Source organism: Entelurus aequoreus, linkage group LG24 (genome assembly GCF_033978785.1).
Source record: "Entelurus aequoreus isolate RoL-2023_Sb linkage group LG24, RoL_Eaeq_v1.1, whole genome shotgun sequence".
NCBI classification, from domain to species: domain Eukaryota; kingdom Metazoa; phylum Chordata; class Actinopteri; order Syngnathiformes; family Syngnathidae; genus Entelurus; species Entelurus aequoreus.
This window is the reverse complement of record NC_084754.1, coordinates 21,089,099-21,116,565: the sequence shown is the minus strand read 5'-3', so window position 1 is coordinate 21,116,565 and position 27,467 is coordinate 21,089,099. Positions and strand designations below refer to the sequence as shown.

At 39.8% G+C, this 27,467-nt stretch overlaps 2 protein-coding genes across 6 annotated transcripts in view; one reads left to right on the top strand and one right to left on the bottom strand.

Annotated features, from left to right (window-relative positions):
- fanci (FA complementation group I) overlaps window positions 1-12,140 on the top strand; it is a 23,132-nt gene extending 10,992 nt beyond the window's left edge. Inside the window, exons 22-39 of one of the 5 annotated variants that reach the window (XM_062035951.1) lie at window positions 1,945-2,127; window positions 2,209-2,330; window positions 2,404-2,565; window positions 4,817-4,996; window positions 5,060-5,226; window positions 5,319-5,389; window positions 5,452-5,568; window positions 5,642-5,693; window positions 5,758-5,885; window positions 7,587-7,652; window positions 7,740-7,836; window positions 7,950-8,137; window positions 8,221-8,277; window positions 8,351-8,410; window positions 8,517-8,588; window positions 10,340-10,435; window positions 10,522-10,623; window positions 10,721-12,140. In XM_062035951.1, the coding sequence (XP_061891935.1) occupies window positions 1,945-2,127; window positions 2,209-2,330; window positions 2,404-2,565; window positions 4,817-4,996; window positions 5,060-5,226; window positions 5,319-5,389; window positions 5,452-5,568; window positions 5,642-5,693; window positions 5,758-5,885; window positions 7,587-7,652; window positions 7,740-7,836; window positions 7,950-8,137; window positions 8,221-8,277; window positions 8,351-8,410; window positions 8,517-8,588; window positions 10,340-10,435; window positions 10,522-10,623; window positions 10,721-10,780 (1,980 nt within the window). In that variant the 3' untranslated portion in view covers window positions 10,781-12,140. The remainder of the gene's footprint in view (window positions 1-1,944; window positions 2,128-2,208; window positions 2,331-2,403; window positions 2,566-4,816; window positions 4,997-5,059; window positions 5,227-5,318; window positions 5,390-5,451; window positions 5,569-5,641; window positions 5,694-5,757; window positions 5,886-7,586; window positions 7,653-7,739; window positions 7,837-7,949; window positions 8,138-8,220; window positions 8,278-8,350; window positions 8,411-8,516; window positions 8,589-10,339; window positions 10,436-10,521; window positions 10,624-10,720) is intronic. The other 4 variants (XM_062035949.1, XM_062035950.1, XM_062035952.1 and 1 more) reach the window with 4 other exon arrangements.
- On the bottom strand, window positions 10,152-27,467 carry polg (polymerase (DNA directed), gamma). The gene is made up of 23 exons (XM_062035954.1): window positions 27,157-27,467; window positions 26,329-26,931; window positions 25,687-25,882; window positions 22,446-22,613; window positions 22,229-22,375; window positions 21,327-21,406; window positions 21,045-21,227; window positions 19,415-19,557; window positions 19,219-19,342; window positions 18,913-19,134; window positions 18,734-18,848; window positions 18,526-18,591; window positions 17,912-18,037; window positions 17,678-17,838; window positions 16,055-16,108; window positions 15,864-15,981; window positions 15,652-15,784; window positions 15,152-15,398; window positions 14,956-15,078; window positions 14,691-14,859; window positions 12,635-12,843; window positions 12,400-12,560; window positions 10,152-10,937 (listed from the first exon to the last, which is right to left on the bottom strand). The coding sequence occupies exons 2-23, from the start codon at window positions 26,898-26,900 to the stop codon at window positions 10,849-10,851; spliced, it is 3,606 nt and encodes a 1,201-aa protein (XP_061891938.1). The 5' UTR covers window positions 26,901-26,931; window positions 27,157-27,467; the 3' UTR covers window positions 10,152-10,848.

The following is a 27,467-nucleotide window of genomic DNA, read 5'->3' as shown; positions in this document are numbered from 1 at the left end:
CACAGTCAGACAGACATCCATCCATTCATTTTCTACAGCTTATCTCTCTTGGGGTTGCTGGGGGTGGGGAGCTGGAGCCTATCCCAGCTATACTCGGGCGGAAGGCAGGAATATTATGAAATGATTCCATAAATAGTACTTCAAGGATTTTTATGCTCAGTTCTAAAGTTGAACCTCTACCACAGGGGTGTCAAACTTGTTTTCATTGAGGGCCACGTTGCATTTATGGCTGCCTTCAGAGGGCCGCTTGTAACCGTGAATAATTTATGAATATAAAAGAATAGGGACTCACCTCATGATATTATACAATTATTTGATTGTTGTATTTTTTTTGCATATACTTTATAAAAATATTTAGATTTTGCAGTAAAAAAACTGGCAGGTCAGTTGCCACAATTTTATCGTAAAATGTACTGTGGTTTTTACACCATATTACTATAAATGGAAAAAAATTTACTATAGTTTTTTACGGTAAAATTCTTGCACCTGAGCTGCAAATTTTTTATCGTAAAAACTATTGTCATTTTTACAGTGTACAATTTAATGGATAAATTGCTTTGAAATCATAAATCAAGTACCGTATTTTTCGGAGTATAAGTCGCTCCGGAGTATAAGTCGCACTGGCCGAAAATGCATAATAAAGAAGGAAAAAAACATATATAAGTCGGGCTGGAGTATAGGTCGCATTTTTGGGGGAAATGTATTTGATAAAACCCAACACCAAGAATAGACATTTGAAAGGCAATTTAAAATAAATAAAGAATAGTGAACAACAGGCTGAATAAGTGTACGTTATATGACGCATAAATAACCAACTGAGAACGTGCCTGGTATGTTAACGTAACATATTATGATAAGAGTCATTCCAATAACTAGAACATATAGAACATGCTATACGTTTACCAAACAATCTGTCACTCCTAATCGCTTAATCCGATGAAATCTTATACGTCTAGTCTCTTACGTGAATGAGCTAAATAATATGATTTGATATTTTACGGTAATGTGTTAATAATTTCACACATAAGTCGCTCCTTTGTATAAGTCGCACCCCCGGCCAAACTATGAAAAAAACTGCGACTTATAGTCCGAAAAATACGGTATATATGTATTACCATTGTTTTATTTTAACTAACAAAAAGTTTGAAATGTATGATAACATTATATTTGTTGCATTATTAGATAATGTTAAAGTTGAAAAGATATGCAATTACGTGTAATACCTGTATTTTTTCCGTCAAAATGAGAGAAAAAATACATTTTGTAAGAAAAGATAAAGTACTTCATTGACACATATTATTTCAAGTCTCCCGCGGGCCACTTAAGATGATGTGGTGGACCAGATCTGGGCCGGGCCTTGAGTTTGACACCTGTGCTCTGCCATGTCATACAAAATGGCACGTGTTTGTTACCACAGCACCATCTGCTGGATATGGTGTGAGTTAAAGTTCTCGCTAATGCGTCCATAGACATATGTATGTACCGTATATGTAGATACGCATTGAAAAATGTATCATATGTCGATGTCGCCGCCATGTTGGATGTGGCAAAAGTAAAGGGAGAAGATGCCTTATGTGCTGCGTAGAATTGCACCTCCAAAATCTCATTAGATTTACAAGTAAGACTAAATGCTTTGGTTTGTATTTGGCCATTATAACAACATTTTACGAACAGAATTTGCTGACTGTGCGTAACTAGCCTCCAAACAACAAAAACGGCTTTTTATAAAGTACGGTCAATGCATTTCCTTCGGTCCATTAGTTCACGGAGCAGATTTGACACATCCAATTTGACGGACACGTTAGCATGTCGCAGCAACGGAACAACTGGTTGAGTGAGGTGTTTATGTGTACAATACATCTATGGTACAGTCAGCAACCTGTTGGTATATCTATCTTTTTGCTTAAGGTATTTCTGCCCTAAAAATGTTTGTTTACACCTCAGGCCCACCTGATGAGCTGCACTGTACATTGCCTGTTGTGGCTTAAAAATATGCGCCGTTCCACCAAAACCGATGATGATGATGACGAGGATGAAGATGAGGAGGGGTACCAGTCAGAGCTTCAGACAATTCTAGAGAGCATGACAAAGCGCATGATCAAAAGTGAAATGGAGGACTTTGAACTGGTAAGTGTGCAAGCATGACATTGTGGTATATTGTATTAGGCGGGGGAAACATGATGGTAATGCAGTACTCTGTTTTGTCAGGACAAGTCAGCAGAATTTTCCAATGCTTCCAGTGTCGGGGTGAAGAACAATATATTTGCTGTTCTGGTGATGGGGTTGTATGAGGTCCTCATAGAGTACAACTTTGTCAATGCTAATTACAGGTAACAGCTCTTTTGTGTGCGCATGCGTGTCATTAACATGTGGGGAATTTAAACTTTTTTATGAAATCTTCAGTAAAATTCACTTTGAGGAGCTGATGGAGCTGTTTAACCGCTACTTCAAGCTGTGGGAGATCCAGAAAGACAAATCTGGAAAGGGCCGGCTCCCTTCTAACAAGACTCCTCGAAGTTTACTTTCAATGGGCTTTATATCAACTCTCCTCACTGTGCTCTTCAGGTAAGTAAGCCATAGTACTGCTTTAGCCACTCATTGACACAGAGAGAATAGTGTATTTTCACACAGAACAGTGCATGCTGTAATACAGTGGTGGGCAATTAATTTTTACCGGGGGCCGCATGAGCAACCCGAGCACTGCTGGAGGGCCACATCGACAATATTTGAATTAAATATTGCTCAATATTATTTTTGATATACCGTAAGATAAATAATAATAATAATAGTAATTATTATTATTATTATTAATAATAATAATAATAATTTCATTTAACCTAACTTAACTTTATACAAAAGCAGATTGCTTTTGATGGTTTTATTTTTAACACTGTCTTACACAACACTTCCTGATGTATAATACAATGCAAAAATGTCAATTTCTGCACAGGGTTAATTTCTGTCACTTTATTCTGCATCCTCTTTAAAAGTCCAACATTTTTCCCCGTCAGAATTGGACAACCATCTGTTGTCACACCTGCCAGCTTGTCCCATTTCAGTCCTAACATGTCCAAACACGCATTTACCTCTGTGAACAAGTCATTACCTGTGGTTGTCCCTTTTAATTGACTGCATGGCTGCCAGCTCCTCCGTGATTTGAAAGTCTGCAGTTATCCCACGTAAGAAGATGAGCAGCTGGGCGGTGTCACGTACATCGCAGCTCTCATCCAAAGCCAATGAAAAACAGTCAAAGTCGGCCGTTCTGTTCGGTTTCCAGCGATGGTCTCAACCCACCTCGTTACAGTGCGTCGGGAGAGTGACACGTTCTCAAATGCGCCCCTCTTCTCCAGGCATATCAGCGCAACGGAGTCCAATAAGCACTCCTTAAGAAACTCTCTGTCGGAAAACGCCTTACTTTTTCTGGCGATTTTGTGAGAACTGACAAAACTTGTCCTGACGGCTGCATCTCTGGGGGTGTGAAATTTGGCAAAAAGTCCTTGTTGGGTTTGCCGTTTTACCATCAACGCCTCAGCCTCCCTTGCACGCTCTTCATCAGACAGATTCCGGTATGTTTCCTCGTGCTTCGTCGTGTAGTGACTATTCAAATTATATTCTTTAAACACAGCAACCTGTGTACCACAAATTAAGCACACAGCTTTACCTTTAATTTCTGTAAAGAAATACTTGGCACTCCATGTCTTGTTGAAAACACGGCATTCGTCATCAACTTTTCTTTTTTTAGCGTGAGCTGACACTTGTCGCTGTGCACCTTCACTCACAGATAGATGGTAATAGATGGTGATTTGTAATGTAAAAAATAAATACACATACATTTGGTTTTTTTTGTCTTTTTGATATGCTTTCTGACATGTGAACTTAAGCCACATTCTAATGCACTTTTCCTAGACAGTTTGGAAATGTCTCAAAGTTTCCTAGAATGCAGCATTCTTATCTAAACATTTCATTCCAAAACTTTTGAATCTAAGAAAATAATGTAATTCGATTTACATAATGTAGGCTGACCGTTTGTTTATTACTCTCTAAACATTGATAAACAAGTTCATTTTTTAAAAATGTTTTTCTATTTTCTAAGGAGTTGATAAAACGTCAACTAAGGTGGACATGCTAACTAATGTATTTTTTTTTAAAGAAATGAATATAATAAGACTTTGAGAACACTATGAAATGTGTTTTTAAAGTTTTTTTCAAACAATGTGTTCATAAGTTTTACGTAAATTCTAAGAACATTAATTATTTGATTTGCATCAAGTATTTCCCAAATCAAAGTCACAACAATACTATAAATTGCTTTTAAAATATACCCAGCGGATGCATGATGTCCAATTTAGTGGACACATGACTAATCACAATTTCCTCAAATCATATTATAATCAATACTAATTAGTTGTTACTTGATATCCTCATGTCATGTTTACCTGCAAATGTTTCCTAGAATACAAGGTATATATATTGATATTCCTACCCTACTCTGCACTTCCCTTGGCCATCTTGCTTTTGAAGAGGGTTTTTTTGCACTTACAACGGCTGTCCAGTGGGTGGCAATGTATGGCAAGACTCACTAACGTCCACTGTAGTGACTGCACAGTCCATGAAAAGGTTTGCGGCTAAATCTAGATCAAGTCCAAATGAGTAGTGTTTTTGACTTTACGCACATGGAATGTTTGAGTTTGAAGTATTTTAGAGGAATACCGATTCATTCTAAAGATCCAAATTGATGTGTTGAACCAGGAAAATTACACACACAAACACATACTGGTGGGAGGTACTTACAGTAGGATAATGTTATTGTTTTCAGAGACAGTTCTCAGAGCAGAGAGGAAGCTCTCTCTGTGCTGCGCTCCAACGGAGAATTTGTGCGTTACTCGCTTTCCACAGCCGTGCAGAAGATCCAGCAGCTGGAGGAAACCGGAGTGGCAGACGGCCCGGGCGGGAAAAGCTCAGACTTGACTTTCCGCTTCCTCTGTGAAATGACAAGGTTGGTTGATGAGCCGCATTCAGAGAAACATCTGTGTGTAATGTAGTGTACTTGTTCTTACAGTGTGCTGATGTGGCGGTATACCAACGTCCCGAGCGCAGTGGAGGATGCTGGAAAGAAGGATAAGCGGTCCAGTCTGTCCCATCTGTGCCTGGAAGGTCTTCTTAGGATATTCACAACATGCCAGCAGCGCTACCCCGACAAAATGCCCATGCTTCTTTCGTCCATCGGTAGACTCACGTTTTTAAACAGAAACAAAACACACAAACGAGATGCACTGTGGCACAAGTATGAAATATTTTACAATTCTGGGCTTTTTCAGGAAACTCGGAGGATGCTGCTGAGCCAGAAGATGGTGATGGGATGAGTTACTTTTACATCCGTCAATTTCAGGTATATCAGTTTAGTCATGTGTAGTGTCACGTTCCCCTAATGATCATTTTCTTTGTCGACAGAGAGCATTATTTGCTCAGTTAAGTAGAGGAGAAGATGACTTTAACAGCAAAGAAGCTCAGCTATTGGTCAGCATTTTGAGTGTGCTTTCACTGCAGCTTAAGCCGTCATCTCAGCAGGTAAAAATGTGATGAATTGCTTGCCAGGAAAACTGATGCTCGGCCCGCTAACACGTCTTCATCAAATTAAAAGTTTGTTCAGATGGTCACTTGGACGGTGAAAATCTGCAAGGAGACAAGCTTTGGTAAGTCAGTGCCAGCAAATGTTAATTTTTTTGAAGTTTTTTAATCAAAGGTCTCTATTTGTAGAGGACTCTGCTTTGTCCAAGGGGCTGCTCTCGCTTCTCTTCAGCCTACATGTTCTCTTTAAGAGCCCCGCCAGCTTGTTGCTGGAACTCTGCCAGGACGTCCACAGCCATCTCGGAGACATTGATCAGGTACATACAAGGTCCAAACTTGCTAGCTTTGTAAGCCAACTTAGTTGTCTGATGCAGCAAATTGGAACGACATCATCGCACGGCTGTTTTGACGTAAACCTGGTCCTCAATAATTTGAACATATTGCAAGCTACATAAAGCTACTATACAAAATTGGGGCCTTAAGAAGAATTTTACTTTGAGGCCCCGCTGCCCCGCATCACAATTTTTTTTTGCGCATTTTTATTTAAGTCAAAGAATGTATTTTTTAAATTTGATTTTATGTATGTTTTGTACTAATGCGAATACATGGGGAATAAATTATATGTTTTTAGTGCAAAATAACATTGAATGATAAAAAATGTTTGGTCCTAAATTAGGCATTTTCAAGCATAAAAATGGCTAAATAAACTAAAATATCATTACTACAGTAGAATTGGCCACTAGAAGAGACCAAACCAATCTGAGTGTGCTGTTCAGTATCGGGGCCACTGATTGGCTCAGCCTGAGGCAGCATTACTATATTGGAATACAAGAGTGAAAAGGTAACTAAAGAGTGTAATGTCATGTCTGGAGGGCTCAGAATGTTGAAATATATATTTAGTATGTTGTGAACAGTTTTATTATGCTCTAGCTATGAAAATATTTGATTAATAAGTAATAATTCCTACTTTGCGGAAATTCATTAATCGCGGTCTTGTCCGAAACCAATTAACAGTGATAAAGGAGGGAAAAGTGTACGTCAAATTACCACTCTATGCCACGGGAGAGAATAAAACTGGGTGGAGAAATCGGCAATTACGCTATCATTGATGGAGCGGGAAAGTGGCTAGAAATACGTTTGCAGTAAAATTTCATATGAAGCGCCCTGTCATTCATGAATTGACATTTTAATGCGCTGTTCCAAGCAAAATGGGGACTTTACATAATTGTGTGTGTTGTTTGGCCCTGTGTACACAAAATGTACCATAAAAAATATAAAAGATCCACATTACACTGTAGAGAAATGGCACATGGGCTGAGAAAGAAGCCATTCAACTTTGGCGCATATCTGGATAAAAAGTACTGTTTGCAGAATGTATTTTCACTTTTTAATTGTTAGTCTGCTTACATTCAGGATAGCAGTAAAATAAAAATAAAAGATTTGTGCATTGCAGTACTAGTACAATAAGCACATATTGGAATTACTGTATGCATTACTGCCACCTACAGGACTGTAATGGAATAGTCTAATATTTGTCAAACAAGGAGTGTTCAGCATTGACTGATGTGTTCGTGTCATTTATGTTGGCACATATTTTTCTTTAATGTTTCCAAGATAAAATGCTTCAGACAGTGACCAATAAGTTTAAAGGAATTGTACACTCAGCCTTCATCTCTCGTCTTTTTATGCGACAACCAGACTATCCTTATTGAAAAATAAGATAATATCCGTCTCATTAAGTGAATCATTTAACTATTTGAGGAGAACTGATGTATTTGGAAGGGGTTGATGTAAATTGTATACAAATTGAGAACAGGAAGTGAACATGTGTTAGTATTTGCTATCAAGTGGAAAAGGGGCAGGATTAAATAAGCCTTGTTTCTTCCTACTCCTTGTCGAACATGTTCTAAAAAATAAATTAAAAAAATGTCAAATATGTGATGTATCATAATAATACTGTATGCATGTTCCAAAATAAACTTTGACCAATTAACCTCATGTTCGGTTTGTATTTCCAGGATGTGGAGGTAGAAAATCAGTCTCACTTTGCTATTGTCAACATTAAAACTGCAGCAACAGCAGCAGTAAGTGCTCGGGGTTTATCCTCCCCAAGTTCTTGATTTGCTTTGTTCAATTTTCAATAAACCGTATATATTTTCCTCTTGCTCCAGCTGCTGGTTTTCTCCCAAATTGACAAAGTGCTAGATGAAGTGGACTGGCTGATTGGTAGAAAGAAAAACCAGACAGCCTCTGACAAATCAAGCCCTGGTAAGGAGACTTTTTTTTACACTGATGCTCACTTGCATGAACTGTGTGGGTTATTTGAGCTTGTCCAGTACAGTGCAAACACGTGTTTTACGTTTTGTTATGTCGCTGACAAGTAGAAGAGGCCACACAGGCTGCAGGTCAGCAGGATCCTGTGGAGAAAGCAGTGACGCTACAGCTTGGGACCCTCCTGACAGCACTAAATGAGTTGGTCCAGACCACTCTGCAACTCGGGACTTGCACCATCACTCTGCTGAGAGAGCTGAGTCGCACTTACACCATCCTCACCTCGCTGGTTAAATATGTATGCCGTTCTCTACTTATTGTTTTCTAGCTACATTTGAAATACCCACTATGATAAAAATTTATTTTTCAACACATTCACAGTACATCCAAGTATGTGCCACTCAAAATGGAAATCTACCGGCGCGCTTTGAGAAGCTGGTGAGAACTTTTTTTTTGGGTCAAAGTCTTCTTCTTCATGCTTATTAAGTATTCTGTATGTGCTATTTTGCAGGTCAAACTGTCTGGTTCCCACCTAACGCCACAATGCTACTCCTTCATCACATACGTCCAGGTCAGAGTTGTCTGAACCAGGCCATGCACATTCCAGGCTTAATGACAAGTTATCAGTTATTGCAAGTTACTAATGTTTGCAACTGTTTCATTTTTTTATCGTCCAGGGTGGAGAATCATGTGGAGGTGTGGACGACAAGAAGAAAAAGAAAAGGAATGAAGTGAACATTGTTGCTTCTGTAAGGATGATGACACAAATATGTATTTTATAATGAAGTATATACGAGTGCTGTCAAACAGTTACCATGCATTCCGGGCTGTAGAGCACACTCGATTGAGTGCTGTCAAACAGTTACCATGCATTCCGGGCTGTAGAGCACACTCGATTATAAGCCCCACCCACCTCATTATTGGACGGATTTTATTTTGTACATATATTGGCCACACACGTTCATAATCCGCAAGTGTACACATTGAAACATGAAATATTTACACAGGCGCTTGTTCATTCACAAAGATAATAAAACAAAGTGCTTGAAACGCGTCATACAGTACAGTACCTACCGAAAAAGTAATTACCGTATTTTTCGGAGTATAAGTCGCTCCGGAGTATAAGTCGCACCGGCCGAAAATGCATAATAAAGAAGGAAAAAAACATATATATGTCGCACTGGAGTATAAGTCACATTTTTTGGGGAAATGTATTTGATAAAACCCAACACCAAGAATAAACATTTGAAAGGCAATTTAAAATAAATAAATAATAGTGAACAACAGGCTGAATAAGTGTACGTTATATGACGCATAAATAACCAACTGAGTGCAGTGTATGCTAAATGGCTGACTGAATGTTTGTGTGAGTGTGTGAAAAATGTCATTGGTCCACCTTGACCCTTTCGGCAATTTGATTGGTCTGATGTGTCGAGGCTAAATTTATTGGTGGTATGTGAAGCTCATGAGGCCGTAAAAAGGAATAAATTAGCAGCCTCGTTGTATAAAGCGCAGGGTTCAAAACACGAGGAAAAAAGTAGCAGCTTATAGTCTGAAAATTACGGTAATTTTTTAAATCTGATTATTGATTAATCGCAGTTATTACTTACTTGGATAGTTTGAATTAGCTTTCAAAAATACCTAAATATTATGCCACTAAAGTAATGTCAGTTGTACTTACGTAAATACCCACCAATTATTTGCTCAAAACTTGGCAACAGTGTTATGTGAAGTGCACATTTTTAACAATTCTGCAATAATATTGCAAAAAGGGTGCTTATTAGGCAAAATTTGTATGCGAGCACACCAGTTTGAGTGTCCTCACTCATCCTTGCACTGATGTATGCATTGACCTGATCACTGACCGTATAACATGTGCCACTTTTCAGGTAACCATCCGCGGTTAAAGTAAAGGAGAATGTGCAATCAAAATATATTGTGTGATTAAACTGCGTTTGCACACCTATAATGCAAAACCTATTTTTGCAATTAATCCCAGGTGTTGCCACTTTAACTTTGACAGCTCTAATATATACGAACATTAGACTTTAAACCTTTTTTCATCAAGTACCACCTCAAAAAACACTTTGATTGATTGATTGATTGAAACTTTTAGTAGTAGATTGCACAGTACAGTACATATTCCGTACAATTTACCACTAAATGGTAACACCCGAATAAGTTTTTCAACTTGTTTAAGTTGGGGTCCACCTTAATCAAGTACCACCCTAATGACCAACATTAAAATAATGTAGCATAGTAGGCCTAAATATTAATTAAAAACAAGACAGAGGTTTTATTTAACAAGTATATTTATTATTTTTGGCCACTGCAATATACTTGAATATTTAATTCAGTATTTCTTTGGCGTACCACTAGATAGAGCATTTAAGAATCACTTCATTCCACCATGTGAAATAAATAGCACACTTACATATGTACTGTATTTTATTGTAAAAATAACATGTTTTTCCTCTTTTTTTTTTTGCTTTCTGGGAAGTCAAAACTTATCCGTGAAACCAAAGCTATTCCCAACTTGATCTTCAGCATCGAGCAGTATGAGAAATTCCTCATCACGCTTTCTAAGAAGTCAAAGGTAGGCGTGATGTGCACTGCAAAACAATTCTAGTTTTTTTTTTGTTTTGTTTTTTTTTAAACCTAAAAAGCAAGAATGCCTTCCAGGTAAATCTGATGCAGTACATGAAACTGAGCACATCTCGAGATTTCCGCATCAATGCTGCAACTTTGGATGCAGCCCTGCAAGAGCAAGGCGACAGTCAGGAGGTAAGAGTCACAGATTGATGATCAATCTCAATATGAGGGGGAGAAAAACTGTTGCTTCCCTCTCTCAGTGTTTGCATTTGTCTTTATTCCATCTAAGGCTGTGTCCCAAGATGCCGAAGAGACTCAAGAACCCAAACGGAAGAAGAGGAAACAATGAGCCGAGCTCCTCTTGTTGGTTCGACACATCTCCAGCTTGCATGCTAATGAGCGTCCAAACATTTGTGTTCACTTGTTCTGTGTGTCCTTTGCTTGACTTCCTTTATTGAGGGAGCCTTTAGTGATGTCAATGAGTTGGTAGATGTCCAAGGCTTCACCTAAAAGCACATATTGTTCATGTTTCCTGCAATATTTGTTTATTTTAAATGAGAAAAACACTTTACTTTTACACATCTTAATACAAAGTGCCACTTGTACTGGTTCTTCCACGGCTGACATTAAAACTGTAATATATCATAGGTTAAGTGATGAATTTCTTCTTCTAAGTTTTTGATTGGTTGATGCTTTTTGGCAGCTTTTATTACTAAGAACTAACCTAAAGAGATCCATTACAATAGCTGGAACCAAAATCCTGCTTTTACACATCCAATAAGGCTGCTTTTGATTGCTGATCGATATGTTTATTAGCGTGGTTCTCAGTGGTGTACAACCGCATTGTATCACACTGACTGAATATCAGTCATCTCTTTTAGCTTTCTGACAGACATAATATTAGACATCCACTGCATCCTATGTGTCAAAGCCAGCAGGCCGAATGAATTATCTATGGCCCCCAGGATGATATTTGATTAGTATTAGAACCGTCCCGCAGGCCACAGCCGCCTGCTACTGTCTTGCATGCACCAATACTCCATCAGTGTTGGCGATAGGAATTTTCAAAATGGGGTCCCAGGGACCCCATCAAGTCATAAAAAAGGGGGCCCACAGAAAATTTTTGGGGTCACACTTTTTTGTAACCGTTTTGAAAACAAATGATAAATGTATGCATTATCCTGTTATAACTCACATTACTTATTGTGTTTTGGGAAAAGGTTGTCAGAAACGTTACTTGATTCATTAAAAAAAATAATACAAATAAAAATAATTTTTATGCATATGTAAATGTATTCAGTTATAAACATGCATTCACTTTCATCTTTCCTTCATGGATCTAAACTCTACCGCTGCCGGTATTTTTTTCTATATTTTTATTGTAATATTTTCAGAATGTGTTTGTTCTATTTTTGGCCAAATTAGCACAATCTGAAGTTTTCTTTATTTTTCAGTTTTAATGCCATGATTTTAATAGTCCGGCCTGCGTGTGCAAAGATTTTCCTCCATGGGGCGCCTGAGCTAAAATGAGTTTGACACCCCTGCACTGTAGAGACTCTTATCAATAATGCTACATCTGTCGATTATTTCAGTACTCTATCAATCAGTTTGTTCATGTAATCGGATAAAACACTTTATCGCCTCAATGCAATTATTGGGGAAACAGTCAAACAATTTTTCAGCACTTTTAACACGTGCACATTAATTTAAATTTGTATTAAAACTTTTTGCTGCCTCATAGATCACACCATGTGTTTTTTGTTGCTGCAACTGTGCAGAAACTATGTCTGCATATTCAAAAGTGAAGTCCGGATTTTATCAATTATTATTGACGCAACAGAATATGAATCAAACATTTTGTAGAATTCATTGTCACAGCCGTATTACAAATTTACACAATTTAGCAATTTTCTCTCTGCGCTCAACACTACACTGACTTTTTGCAAGCGTGTTTGGTTTTAGGCTCACCAGGGGGAAGTCCGTATCTTCGTTCCACACCTGTCGGGTTGGAGGGAGTCACGCAATCCATGGTGACTTCCTTTCTCAAACACGTGTCGATGTCAACGGCACTGAAGAAAGCGACAGACTGTGGAAGGTCCTGCATGCCTAACGCATGTGCAAACATACTCCTGGGGAGGTAAGGAAGCGCACTCATGACCATTGTTCATTTTGTGTTTTCATCCCAGATAGATTTTAAACAGACCGTGTAAGGAGGTTGGTGATCTGAAGTGCCAGTGCTGCTCGGTATCTGTCTTCGCTGCGGACGAGGTACCGCACCTCATCGTGGATGCTGATGCAGAAGCGTCCGTCGATGTCGTGTTCCTCAAAGAGCCACTTCATTGCCACCAGCATCAGATGAAGGTAATCCACTGCTGAGCTCTGGACCACCCAGTTCACTCTGCTGGTGATGAACTGACGCAACAGAACCCAGTAAGTTAAACACATAAGGTCTCACAAACATGACTTTATTTAGTCCCTCCATGATTTCACTGGCTTTTTTTGTGGTTGTTGCAGCCTGAAATTCCTGAATTTGCGGCTGCAATGTTGGAGCCTAGCCCAGCTGCACCCGGGCGGAAAGCGAGGTACGCCCTGAACAAATCTCCACCTCATCGTAAGACCTCATTATAACTAATAATAGTCATAATGAATTATAATTATAGAAAGAAACACAACCAAAGGCGTTCTGATTGTCCGCTGTCTGCTCTGTGGACAATAAGTTTAATTTGTGTTTAAAGTGTTTGTCCATCTCAAACATTCATTTATGTTTTAACACATTTACCCCCGCATGTTAGAGCCTTAGTGAACTGTTGAGTGGCCTATAGTGCAAATTTTTGTTGGTTAATGAGTAGAGGTGGGAATCTTTTGGCACCTCGCGATTTGATTACGATTCGATTAAAAATCGATTATTGATGCATCTTTATTTAATGTATATTGATGCAGTTTTACATTTATTTTCATTTGACTAAACAAGCGTTTGTCACTTGCGACTTTTAAAAACAGTGTATTTGTAATAAGAAACAGTAAAATTAATTCCCATTACATTTATTAAATTATAATGAAATGTGTGCATAACTGGAACATAAGTGCCCTAAAATAAAGGAGCAGCTCGGATCTTTTGGTAAGGTGGTTCGCAGCAGTCAAATTTTAGAACTGTCTGCATTACTTTATGTACAATAAATATGCGATTTGTCCAGGGTGTACACCGCCTTCCGCCCGAATGCAGCTGAGATAGGCTCCAGCACCCCCCCCCCCCCCCCCCCCCGCGACCCCGAAAGAGACAAGCGGTAGGAAATGGATGGATGGATGGATATCGATTATTAAGTTAAAGTACCAATGATTGTCACACACACACACACACACGAGGTGTGGTGAAATTTGTCCTGCATTTGACCCATCCCCTTGTTCAACCCCTGGGAGGTGAGGGGAGCAGTGAGCAGCAGCGGTGGCTGCGCCCGGGAATAATTTTGGTGATTTAACCCCCAATTCCAACCCTTGATGCTGAGTGCCAAGCAGGGAGGTAATGGGTCCCATTTTTATAGTCTTTGGTATGACTCGGCCGGGGTTCGAACTCACAACCTACTGATCTCAGGGCGGACACTCTAACCACTAGGCCACTGAGTAGGTTATTGACGTTTACTAATCGATTTTATGATCGTCCCTGTTCGAATTGCGATGAATCTAAAAATCGATTATTACACCCACCTATATAAATGAGAGACTATTAGAGATTATTGTCACGCACCAACCTCCGTCATGAAAATGCTGCGTCTGTCCTAGGTCAGCATTGCAAACGACAATCTGTTTGTAATTACCTTTCCCTGGATAAATAAAAATGTAATTATTAAAAGTGAATATTTTTATATTACCCAGAAGACTTGGTGCCGTAGACAGAAACAGGAAATAGGTCTGAGCTACAATTGTGTCGATGATCAATAAAGAGTTGATATATTGTTACATGTTGCTGCTTTGTCTACACAAGAAACTGAGTTTTGATTGGACAGTTATTTAGACAGCTAATGTGCTTGTTTCAATGCCTCTGTGAGTGAAATTTGATTGGCAAAAATTACGCTGATTGGGAAAGTGCCGACATTGGACAAAGTTGTTCATAATAATTCACAGGGGTTGCTGGAATTTGTGTGAATTAGTGCGGTCGCGAGTTCCTGGAGGAAATGTTTGTTGCACAGGACTCAGGACCTGGTGATGGCTGGTTCCCCCGATGTTAAAGGTTATTTAAATGTAATAATCCAGTCTTGGCTCACCTCATCCTTTACTGCGATGGGTTCCAAAGCTCTGCTAATCCTGCAGCCCAGCACAGGCGTCGCAGGTTGGGCTGAATGGGCAATGCACTCCAGTTTGTTAAACATGTCAGACTCTGTGCCTCCAGACCACAAGCGTTTGCCCACCAGGTCCCACCTTCTCCGTCGGGAACTTGCGGGTTTTAATGAGAAAATTGAACAGAGAGTATACACAAAAGCGGTTTTCATTTTTGTAGGAATTGAGTTATACTACATTTATTTTTCTTACTGCTGTGAGGCCAGTCTATTGATCTTCCGCAACTCCTCCAGGGATACACTTCCATCCTCCTCTCTTTCCACCTCAATTTCCAATTCGTTGACCAGCCACTCAGCTTCCTCTGCTAGTTGGTATCTGACAAAGAAACGCATGCAGCACATTGCTCAAGTTGCACAAACTGTCCAATAATTTTAATAGTTTTGTGTACCTTCGTAAACCCTTTGTTAAAGCATACATCTGTCTGGCCTTACTGGCAGCTTCCGTCTGACTAAGTCGATGGTTGAACTGCAGCAGCAGCCTTTCGGCAAAGGGCTGTCCTGCTCCGTAGATGCGGCCATAGTTAAACACTTTGGCGTGCTCTCTGCTGATGCCCACGGTGTCGGCGGTGCGGCTGTGCAGGTCAGTGCCCTGGCTCTTCTTTCCTTGAAGGGTCATCCAGCCAAACGCTGTACACCCTGAACGCCACACACACGTTAGTCAGACTGGAATTGACGTACTTGGAGAGGGAGTGAAGGTTCGTATGTAAGTTTGAATATTATCTCAGCTGTCTCCGCTTTTATGTTCTCCCTCACCGTCCAAAACATGCATGACAGGTCCACCGGTGTCTTTAAAGGGGTAGTAATAGTTTTCAATATGTGCCCTGGGTGTAGCCCCACATTTCGCCCCATCAATTGGGATAGACTCCAGCTTCCCTATGACAATTCTCACCATGCATGCCACTACTGGCCTCTCCGAGCACAGCTGCAATCCACAACTCTTGAGAATCCACGTCTGCTCCAACAAGGTGGTAGCCAGGTGGCGTTTGCACCATTGCCTTGAGCTCACTGCCCACTCTGTCCCTCTGAAAACACGGAACATAGTCCGTTTAACAAAACAAAGCTTATGAATTGACTTACATTATGTATTTCTGCGTGTCTTACACGTGCATTACTGGCAGTCAGCCACGTCGGCTCCACAGCACGCCTTGTTACCGTGCCAGCGGTGACAACCTGAGGTAATATAGCGCCGTACTGCCCCTCTCCATCAAAGTCTTTGTGCCTTGAATATCATAGAAGGCATTTTTCTTCCATTCACTTTTTCAGTTATTTAAGATCACATACAGCATACGCACCTGCTCACAAAACGAGGAAGCTCTGCCTTCCTCAGCCACAGCACCATCTGGGAGCTACGACAAAAGTCACACTTCATTGATCTTTGAAACTCTTGCGTGTCCATTTTTTTAAAGCTTTTCCAGCACCATACAGTTCAGGCGAAAGACATGCTCTTAAGAATACAATTCGATTTTCTGATTTAGCAACGCTTAAGTAAATCAGACTTAACTAGAATCAACAGAAGTTAAACATTTCGTATCTGTGTTTGACCATTTGAAAAGTATCAGACCTCTTCCTGCGTCAATGAAGATGACAAAAAGACAGCGGGTACCAATGAATGAAAATATTTTTTTTCATGTGCACCTTTATCTGCATGGATAATTTATAGTTGACCTTATTATATTAAAATAAAGGGCTTAAAATTCTAACAGTTTTGTATACATTTGAAACACAATTTGAAGGCACCACCTGTTCATAAACACATCATAATGGGACTGTCTGGATGCAGCTTGTCATCACAACTCTTTAATGGGACTGTCTGAATGCAGCTTGTCATTGCAACTCTGCTTCTTAGCACACCTCATAAGCTTAGCTTTGTCTAAACGAGACCTGGGTAAATTAAGGCCCGGGGGATTTTCAATCTGGCCCGCCTGACATTCCCAAATAATTTTTTTAGATATTTAACATGGAAACTGTAGCTGCCATTATGATGTGCAGTGATGTTTTCAAATTACAGTAAGTCTTGAACTATACAAAGTATTTCAATGGTTGCAATCTGTGCTTTTGCATGATATATTAGTTATATTAGTTGCCCGTATGTGGGCTCTGTACCGAGGATGTCGTTGTGGCTTGTACAGCCCTTTGAGACACTTGTGATTTAGGGCTATATAAATAAACATTGATTGATTGATTGATTGATTGACTATGGTAATCTAAGTCACAGCAGCTCAGACGAGGCACCAAGCAGTGTGGGTGGGGAGCGTTTCCACATAGTGTTTCCAGAGCGGCCAGCCTGAAATGTGGGTGTCAGGGACAGACGCGGAAGGAGATTTTTAGAACAAAGTTCTAAAGCTTAGTGATATATCCGATTGTAGGTCTTTGGTTTTTTTTACCCTTCGCGTTCATATTTCGCTGTTTGTTACATTTTTGTTGCGTTTCGCTTAATTGTAAAATATGTCAATCGAGAGGGGGTGTGACGTTCATATGTTGTTAGTATTCCGTGTTTTATCGTTCATAGTTAATATTGTAAATCCCACATTCTTTATTTTCTTGTACATTCTGGGTGTCTCATTCAGTAAAAATTTTTTTAAATTCCATTCCATTTTTTAAGGCGGTCTGTCATGACGTTTTTTAGCATTCAATCAGACATTATTGTGAGGTTTTGTATTAGTGTTCCTAAAAATCAGATATACCGGCCCCCAGATACATTTTCTTCTCTAAATTTGGCCCCCGAGTCAAAATAATTGCCCAGGCCTGGTCTAAACTGTTGTATATGTAGCAAGCATTAAAAAAGTGACAAATCTAGCAAGCATTAAAAAAGTGACAAATCTAGCAACACTTTTTGGTCTTTTTGGACACTTAACACTTCAACGGGTAGCAGATCCTGAGTCTGATGTGATCATATAGTTAGTAATGATACACACCTTATACGTTTATGAGCATTCCTCCAGAAGGACATCATTTTGTTGATCTCTAAGGCACGTGTGGCGTTGGTTCCTCCACTCCCTGCCCTCAGAGTCCCATCCTCCATCTTAGGCAGGAAGTCTTTGGAAAAAGGACTGCCAACGTTATTTTGATTGCCATCCTGAAACACGTGCATTTCCCATGAGTGCTTTACGCAACGCTGGTTCTTGGAGTTACTCTCGCTGAAACATTACCTTATGTGGTAATTTGAAAAACCAACACCCGGGTATATCGACATCGTTGTAGGGTCCATTTCCTTGGTGATGAGGGCAGTGACTCTCCTCTGGGACATAACGAGAACGACGGCCACCTTGTTGTTTCTGCAACAAGAAATACAACTTTTTATTGGGTAATGCTTTGTGATGCATCACATGTTTACAGTTGCACAATTCAACATGTCCGAAAAGGAATATGAAAAAGCATAGCTCATTTAGTCCTACCCTTCAGAAACAAATGACAGTTTGTTCACTTCCTGGGTTTAAAATGTGCTTGGTTGGTAAAGTTAATTAAAATGATCACTTCTGTACATACAGTACATTTAAACAACACATAGGGCCTAATCTAATAAAGGTTTGTGTGTATTAAAACAAGTGCAAACTTGATAGTGCACACAAAGCTGAGCTACTAAGCTCATGCGCAGAGTATTGCGTCTCTTAAATTATAGAAATAGATAGAAGGCACATCCCTAGTATTAAACGATACAATTCAAAACATACGCATTGATGATAGTAACACATATATATTGTTGTTATTAATAAGAAACATGTATGACAAAAGACACCAAAATAGCATGGAACTTATTGCATACCTCATATGCCGCTCCATTCGCTCCATGTTCATCTGTCAACCTCTCCAAAGATCCATACTCCTCTACCTGATAACGAGTTAAACAAAAATCTCCATCATTGTGCTTGTATGGTGCGCAACATTGGTAAACACATAAACACGTGACTACATATTATGACGTCAGAGTATCATATAGAATGATGTGTTAGTCACATTGCATCAAATTGTACCTTTGCCCAAACTGTGCTGTCTGTCCACATGACATCATCTGATGGTGTGCACTCATATTTAGGCTGTTCCTTGCTGTTCTGCTCGCAGTACTCTCTATAAACACGCTCAATCTCTCTGAGGAGCATTAAATGCTTCAACACAACAAACTAAGCTTCATCAGCTATCAATCAGACTCTACCTGTGAGGGCAAGCTGCTGCTATATTTCCCTCCTGGGGATTCAAGTTATCCCTGCGTCCGGGAACAAGATACCCCCAGCCATGTTTCTCCATGTAATGCAAGGGAAAGCCATCCCATGTCAGACCCATCAGCTTAGGAGTTACTCTCATTTGAAGACTGATAAGACCAGCTCCAGGGGACCAGCCATCCGCAGACATCTTCTCACACAGCTTACGGTACCACCTGACGGTGCAGCCAAGAGGGGACATGATGAGGAACAGCAGAAAGGACACAGGTTTGGTCTTAAGTGTCGTTTCGAAATCAGACCCAGGATGTCCAGGCAGGTGTTGTTTTCTTTTGGGAAGTCGACTGACTGTTTCCTTTAGTTTTTCAACAGCTGCCCTGCTAGGGCAACCTGCTGCCACATCCTCTTCAGATGGTGGACCTTCATCTTGTAGCAGAAAACATGTCATCTAAAATGAATGCCTCCTATACATTGGTTGTCCATACTTTAAGGGTTTACCTTCCATCCAGTCTGGAAGTGGAGTAGCAGTTTGGGATTGTGCTGCTTTAATGGCCTGTTTCTTCTTGCTCGCCGGCGCCTTTTTCAGCTTAAACTCCTGCACGTCCCACTCAAGGTCCCAAAGCCAAGGGTCATCTTTAAATCTAGGGTCAATGACATCAAATACACAACATATGAAGTTGTTCATCTATACAACTGCCCTGACCTCTGGAAAGATGTTTTACACAAGTGTGTTTGTAAAGCATTTGTGAGGTTAAATATAAATGATGTTAGACAAGAAGCCTGGCTCGTCTGCTAGTAGTTCCAAAAACTATTAAGGACTAGAAGCATTTAACTCATTCAACTGATCGTCAACCATGAGCAAAATCTTCGACTATGAAAATCTTTAATCGAAGACAGCCCTAATCACAAAATATTATATGGTGTATAAATGATACAAAACGGGTTATAAAAACTCCCAATTAGGCTGCTAACATTGCCTCATTTCTGGTTTTATTATTTTGTGAAAACTATTATTAATCTACTTGCAAATTGTCCGTAAAACACTGGTTACTTTCTGTTGTAACATGGTATTATTTACACTTCTGTAAATATGTAATGAACACATTATCTTCTATTTTTTGACTACATTACATTAGTTTTGGGTGATACTACAAATTTGTAGTATGCAAAATTGTTGATACTTATATGTCAAATCTTCAAGATCATTAAATGATTAAATTTTAATTTAAAAAAACAGGATGGCGTAACAATATCAAAAAAATATTTAATGTATATCCTTGTTCCTTCTTATTGCATTCAATATTTTTTGCAAAATAAATTAAATAGTAAGGACAAAAAATACTATTGGCTCTGATGGTTTTACCCCTTAAAACCTTCCTGTGACCAGGGACTTATTTTGTTGAGTTTATGAACCATAACAAAAATGATTTTGTGGTAGTAAATAAATATCCATCAAATAACTGTAGTATCGATCATATACTTGGTATCATTACTGCCGATTTTTGTGTCAATCCGCCCAACTCTCTTTGTATTCAAGATCTATTGCTTAGCGGTTAACATTGATTCTTGTATGCTCTTATGCAGTGTATTGTAGCATGTTTAGCTCTTCCTTGTCCTCCAGTGATAATGCTACCTGTAAGAAATGTTAAATTTATTTGCGGCCATGGAGGCGAGGATAGGTGACTAGCAAGGACTCAACATTGCTTTGCGCGGCTGTCAAATTAGCGTGACGCAGCTAGAACAAGATGCATTATCATGATACTGAATGACGGTAGTGATAACATTTCTATCATCTGCCAAATGCATATCATTTATATCGTGTAACCCTAATCACACTATGTTTGAAGCATAGAATTGTCCAAGATGTCTCAGTAACATGAAGAAGGTCTTATACTTGTGTCCAAAGGTGTAGTCACTCAAAAGGTATTTTTTGTGTCCCAAGTACAGTACTGTTCTACCTAATACACCATGACTTCCTGTAAGGCCTGCAGAAAGCCATTAAAATTAAATACTTTAGCTCATTTTACCTGTATTAATTTGTACCCTTTCTCAGACATCCCCATTAGTCTACAGCAACCTGTTGTATAAATTTAGATTTTAGGTCCTAATAAAGGCTCTTTTCCCTCACCTCTCTTCCTCCAGGAGCTGGCATGCGTCATCAGCCAGAGTCATGAGTGACTTTTTCATCTCTCTCTGGAGCTCTTCATAAATGTCTTGGGAATCCTCCAGATATCTGCCCCAATTTTGATTGACAGGAAGGTAGCTCACGCCCATCTCCAGCATGCCAGCGAATGTCACCGGGTGGGGACATCTTGGTAGAGATACATCAGTAAGTCAGCATTATCCTCTAGCGACAGTGACACACTATACTATTTAAGTATTTCAAACAATAGTGAGAGAGTTTTCTTACCTTTCAATGAAGAGGGGTAGCTGTTCTATGAAAACTTCATGTGTGGCTTGAACATCCAGGGCGCAGTACTGCATTAGCTCCTGCAGGGGATAGCAGAGACAACATTATGGTCTATGGCTTTAACTTCCAACAAATGCTCACAAATGGGTGAATAAACCGTTTTGAAATCACGCATCCAAGGAAAAACGGTGACAATAAAGCAAATATTCAAGTGTAGTTGTCGAGTTTAAAAGGTTTTGGTGACAAAAATATCTAAAATATGCAACTGCAGTTAAAAAAAACCTGAATGCAGTAAGGAAAATAATAAATTGGCGCGTTCATTTTGCATTTGGGCTTCTGTTGGCCACATAAAATTACCTGACAGGCTAAAGGTGACCAGCTGGCCAATGGTTAAGGGCTCCAACAATAATTTGATGAATTCAATTAGAAAAAAGCTTAAATTAAAGCAACAGAACGTAAATTGATCGTTTAATGCAACCAATACAAATAATATAATCCGGTCCACATGGCGTGCATAGGATTTTAAATATGCGGACATAGTTTTCGCAGAGCCGCTGCAAAAGAGTGCACAGGTGGTGTGTGGTTGACATGATCTGTGTGGCGGCGAACAGAATTTTGTGGGATTTTTTTTCACATTTTTTATTAAAGCACACATGTTAAAAGTATAATTTCAATGTTGATCATGCCCATCTATTAGAAATAAGAATGAAGGTTAAGAAAAGCAGAACAATCGTTTAAAAATCCCTAAAATACGTCGAGGCTATAAAGTCAATTTTATCAGATTAATAGAACAAATTATCAATAATAAGATAATCATTAGCTACAGCACTACCGGGGTTTGACATCCGTGCTTTAATATAATATGAACTCAGGTGTTCAATGATATATAGTGAACCTCATACCTGGAAGTTGTTCCTAACATCCATCATTGTGCCTTTTACAAAAGTCTCCCTTGCTTCTTTCTGCAGTGGTGGCCCTCCCACGTACAGAGCATGGACATCAGCTAAGTTGTTAATACTGCTAATATTCACCCAGTCCCAATAGCCAATCTGTGAACAAAAACACTTGTGAAAACGCTCGTCTTTAAGCTAAAAATATCACGACTAAAAATATGCAAACCTTTGGGCCATCTTTTTTCTGTCCCACTTTCTTTAAGTGTTGGCTGACCTCCTGGAGGCCCCTTCTCTTGCCCAGCTTGTTGGCCATCCACAGTGTGCGTTGGAAGCCAGTCAGGCCTGAGATAGCCATGTGCAGACTCATAGTGTCTATGAAGCGCACCTTAGAGCCCTTGAGATAAGAACACATTTGGATGTGAGTTACAAGTCAAACACAGGTGTGCTGCACTGCAACATAGAATATAATAAAAACACACAAAACAAAACCTGCAGTGACTGCAATTAGAGATGTCCCTTTACCGATAATGGGGTCTGATCGTTGATCCACTGATGAGCTGCCTAGCTCATACTATCTTTACCGCAGCTGTGTTTACACAAGGCTCAAGGTTGTACACGCATAAAACATTCATTCAAAAGGAATGCACACTCAGAAAGACACAATCCCATTTCCATATTCCTTGTTACACACATGCAGGAAGTGCATGAATTGCAGGAGGGTGTGTGTCTTGCCAGAACACCGGCTCTAGCTGCAACAAACACGTCGTATATCCACAGTGTGAAGCCGCTTCAAAGATACCAATTCTCACCACCATGGCAGTAAATAAACTAAGTTTCTGCAAAGTATCATTATCACTGGAGGACTAGAGGAAAAGGAATGGCTAAGCATGCTACACACACACTACAAGCAGGATGACACAAGAAGCTAACTGCTACAGCTTCAATGTAAAGTTGGGGTGATCGATCCAGATGTTGATACTATCGATACCTAGTATAGCACCAGTATAAAAACAAAGGGCAATCAATTATTCTACATTTCCCACAATGCATTGCAATTGGCCATATTAGCAGGCTTTGTTTGTAAACACGGCCATTGTTGCTGGCCATTTATCAGGTGATACTGATAATACCGACGACGTGTGCGATCGTCAACTGCCGCGATAGAAGTGGGAGAGATATTACTAACTTTTATCGCATTCCTAAGCATATTTCTGGACAGATGGAAGCGGCTGAAAAAAAGACTGAACGGCAAAGGCGAGCATGGATTTCTGCAATCAACCGAGATGTGACATGCTATGACGGCTTTGTGTTTGTTCGGATCATTTCATTTCAGGTAATTAAGAAAATTTTGCAAGTAAAAATAAATTTTTAAAAAACGACAGCCACACTTTGCAATAACCTGACGTGATTGGTCGAAGAACTTTGATTGTAGTTTTATTGCTCATGAATACTTAAACACAAGTGAAACAACATGAGAACAGCAATCTCCAAATCCTGCCTTACAGTCACAGTGTGCTGAGATGACCTTAGATTAGTTGTCCATGATTATCATGGTGTCAAACTTGGGTCGGATAATTTCTAAGAGTGCATTACTAAAGCCTGGATACAATGTCCCCTGGGTTTTTGCAGAAACACAAATGTCACAAACAAAGCGGTCATGGTTTTCTAGACTATTATAATTTTGAAAATCCTTCAAGGTGTAACATGGGCTGGGTTGAAAGATTAGGTAGTTCACCAAGTCTGGGTATGAAACATCCTGGAATATGTCGTGGTATCTGCTCCACTCAGACTTGTCGATCTGGTAAGAATCCTTACATCAAATTGCGGCTGTTTTCTCCTTGTAAAGACGAAGGCACTTTTTATTTAATGACTCACAGTTTCACAGCCGGTGCAAAGTATTTTCCACTGAACAGTTCAGGAGTATTACGTGTAGCGCTATTGTGAACGATGACTCTAGCCTTTCAATACAGCTGCTGACATTGCGGAATACTTTAGCCAAAAATCCAAAACCCTGTATACTAAAGGGATTACCGTAAATTCGCCTTGAAAGTTGTGCAATATAACTAAAACTATTCATACTTACTAAATCGTCCCATGTGTGATGTCTGTAGGAGTGTTTTCATACATATTTGTACGTGCTATCGTAATGTAATCAAGCTAGCGTTGTTAGCATTAGCTAATATGCTGACACATTTACGAGTGTCTGTGTTAGTATTATTAACTTACAATGGCATTCTTTTTGTATAGTTCAAATTCCTCAGTAAATTCACCAAAACGTCACTATGGAGTTATTGAGTCTGTTTAGTGGATTGGAGAGCTAGCTTCCGCAGCTAATGGGTCCATGACGATGACTTTTGTTTTGTTTGCTCATCTGTTTTACTGCCGTGTTACAGACATAGTTTGGAAACAATTAGGGTATATTAAGGTATAAACATTCACAAAATCTTTGTGCAAAAAAAATAATTTTACAACGAATATATCTGCAGCTTATTGTCCGGTGCAGCTTATATGGAAAACTATTTTTTTGTCCTAAAATTTAAGCGGGTGCAGCTTATAACCCAGTGCGCTCCATAGTCCGGGAAATTGGGAGATCGATATTTTTTTCCCTTATAATTACAAAATCGTTTTGGGGTTTTTCTTGGTATTGTTTACAAAGCCAGAGAGTACCGTAATTTCCGGACTATAAGCCGCACCAGCTAAATTTAGGGGAAAATACAGATTGCTCCATATATAGGCCGCACCCGACTATAAGCCGCAGGGTTTTGATGTGTAATTACCGTAGTATATAGGGGTTCCTGCTACCACGGAGGGGATTGTCGGGACAGAGATGACTGTTTGGGAACGCAAAGCGCCCCATTTATTAACAATAAATCTTTCAATCATTCAATCAAACTTTCACATCTTTGACATGGCGAAAAGCATTCGTGCAGAGTACAAATAATACAACGGTGCAAAGTAACACAAAGTGCTCGCCTGTACGCTATCAAAATAACCAGCCTACCGGTATATGAAAAGTCAGTCTTTAATCATTGTGTCATCGTCTTCCTCCTGCGTACTAAAACCACCAAAATCCTCTTTGTCGGTGTCGGAGAAGAACAGGCCGTAAATAAGCCGCACCCTAGTATAAGCCGCAGGGATCAGAACAAGGGGAAAAAGTAGCGGCTTATTGTCCGGAAATTACGGTAAATGTTGTTTTGGTTTCGTTACTGTGCACTAGCCACTTTATTTTGTTAAAAGAAATTGTATGTAGCATTCAATACCACAAATGTATTACATCAACTGATTTACAACAATATTATCAACTTCTAAAAGTAATAAGATAAGTTCATAAAATGTGTTATTGTGTTTTACTTGCTATAAAACATCAGTTCATTTATCTATTGTCAAAGTATCGGATCAGGACTCAGGAGGCCAAAATTGTGGATAGGGACATCCCAAATTGCGATACCACGTCCCCAAACACTCACCTTCAGCAAGTATTGCTCCTTTATGTAAGATCGGTCAAAACTGACATTATGTCCCACTATGAGACGCTCCTTCCACTGACCCCCTGGAGGACGGACTGAGTTCATCGGTGTCTCCAATGGGATGAGATCAGCCAGGGTCAGCTGGTTTGACCAGGAGTAGCGCTCTTCAATCAGACGTTTGCTGCACCAGGAATACCTTGCAACGAACACATTATTTTACTACCAATGATGACAACTTATTAACAGTGACACATACAGTACAGGCCAAAAATTTGGACACACCTTCTCATTCAATGCTTTTTTCTTTATTTCCATGACTATTTACATAGTAGATTGTCACTGAAGGCATCACGTGGAGTTATGTACTTAACAAAAAAAAGATGAAATAACTGAAAACATGTTTTATATTCTAGTTTCTTCAAAATAGCCACCCTTTGCTCTTATTGCTGCTTTGCATACTCTTGGCATTCTCTCAATGAGCTTCAAAAGGTAGTCACCTGAAATGGTTTTACCTTCACAGGTGTCATAGTTTTGATGCCTTCAGTGACAATCTACAATGTAAATAGTCATGAAAATAAAAAAAAACCGCATTGGAATAAGGTGTGTCCAAACTTTGGGCCTGTACTGTACATCCTTTCTCACCAGTTAGTAGGAGACAAAGCAACCGCTAGTGTAGGACACTGTCCCTCTGTCATGCACACCTCCACGTCAAACACAAGTGCAGTCTCGTCCGGGAAATCGACCCTGTGACTCTCTCCTTTGGGCCCGTAGCGTGTCCAACCGACCTGCCATGTCCACTCCTGAGGCATGGGAGGAAGCTCTGCCTGCTGCAGCTCGGTGGCGGCTTCGAGATAGGGAAGCGTTTGCTTCTGGGCCAAAGTGCGAAAATGCTCGTCGATATTGCGGCCGTACATTTTGGAAAGTTTTAGCTCCACGTCAGGTAACAGTGAGGTTTCCTTCCCCCACAGCTGATGCTTCTGCAAGTGCCTCACACTGCGGTCCACAGCCTCCTCCCGATACTCCGGCTGCAGACCCCGAAATATCTGCTCGTGGAGAGTTCTGGACAGCATCTGGATGTTAAGGGGGTTCCGCCGAGTCTCTGTGGCGTCCTCGCCCTGCAGAGAGTGGAGCTTTGTGGAGCAGAAGGTGCGGATCCATTGCCTTTTGATGGAGATGAGAGACCTCGGCAGGGGACAGCGAATCGCCTGCAGCATCACCCCCTTGATGCAATTCTAACTGAAGTCACTGAGAAAAACAACACCAGCACATTAATTCATATCACTTGGGGTCATATAAGTGTGATCATCATTGCAGTAATACTTCATCTAAAAACAAAAAACACACCAAACATTCGTGACCTACATAGCCTTACATCAAGCTTAACATTATCATGATACATAATAACATTAAACTTAGTTAAATCAGTTAGAGAAAGTATCAGCAGTGTATTGTGTTTTTTAACCAACTTACCTCTGTCAAATCATGATGGCTTTGGCATTGCTAACTGCTAACTCGGTTGTTGTTTTGACTTCGATAAGAAGGAACTTACTTATTTAAGACAGCTCACTGCTATATTCGCAATATTTTCTGACACAACTATGAGAGAAACATATCAAATTTGTTTAGACATACAGCCGATAATATTGACCAAAACTCCCCAAACAATGCCTCAGCCGCCTCAGCGTGGTTGTCCGAACAGGTCTTAGCGACAACTAGCGGCCTGGATGACCGCCTAATTTCCACAAAAAGCAGGAAGGAGTGTACAGTATATTTGCGCCTCT

Bases quoted from the DNA above. Each gene is read 5' to 3' on its own strand.
- polg (XM_062035954.1), bottom strand. From the start codon at position 26,900: ATGCTGCAGGCGATTCGCTGTCCCCTGCCGAGGTCTCTCATCTCCATC. The intron at 21,228-21,326 runs GTAAGAAAACTC...ATCTCTACCAAG, and splicing joins CTACCCCTCTTCATTGAAAG to ATGTCCCCACCCGGTGACAT. The intron at 17,839-17,911 runs GTAATGTTTCAG...CACGTGTTTCAG, and splicing joins TTTTCAAATTACCACATAAG to GATGGCAATCAAAATAACGT.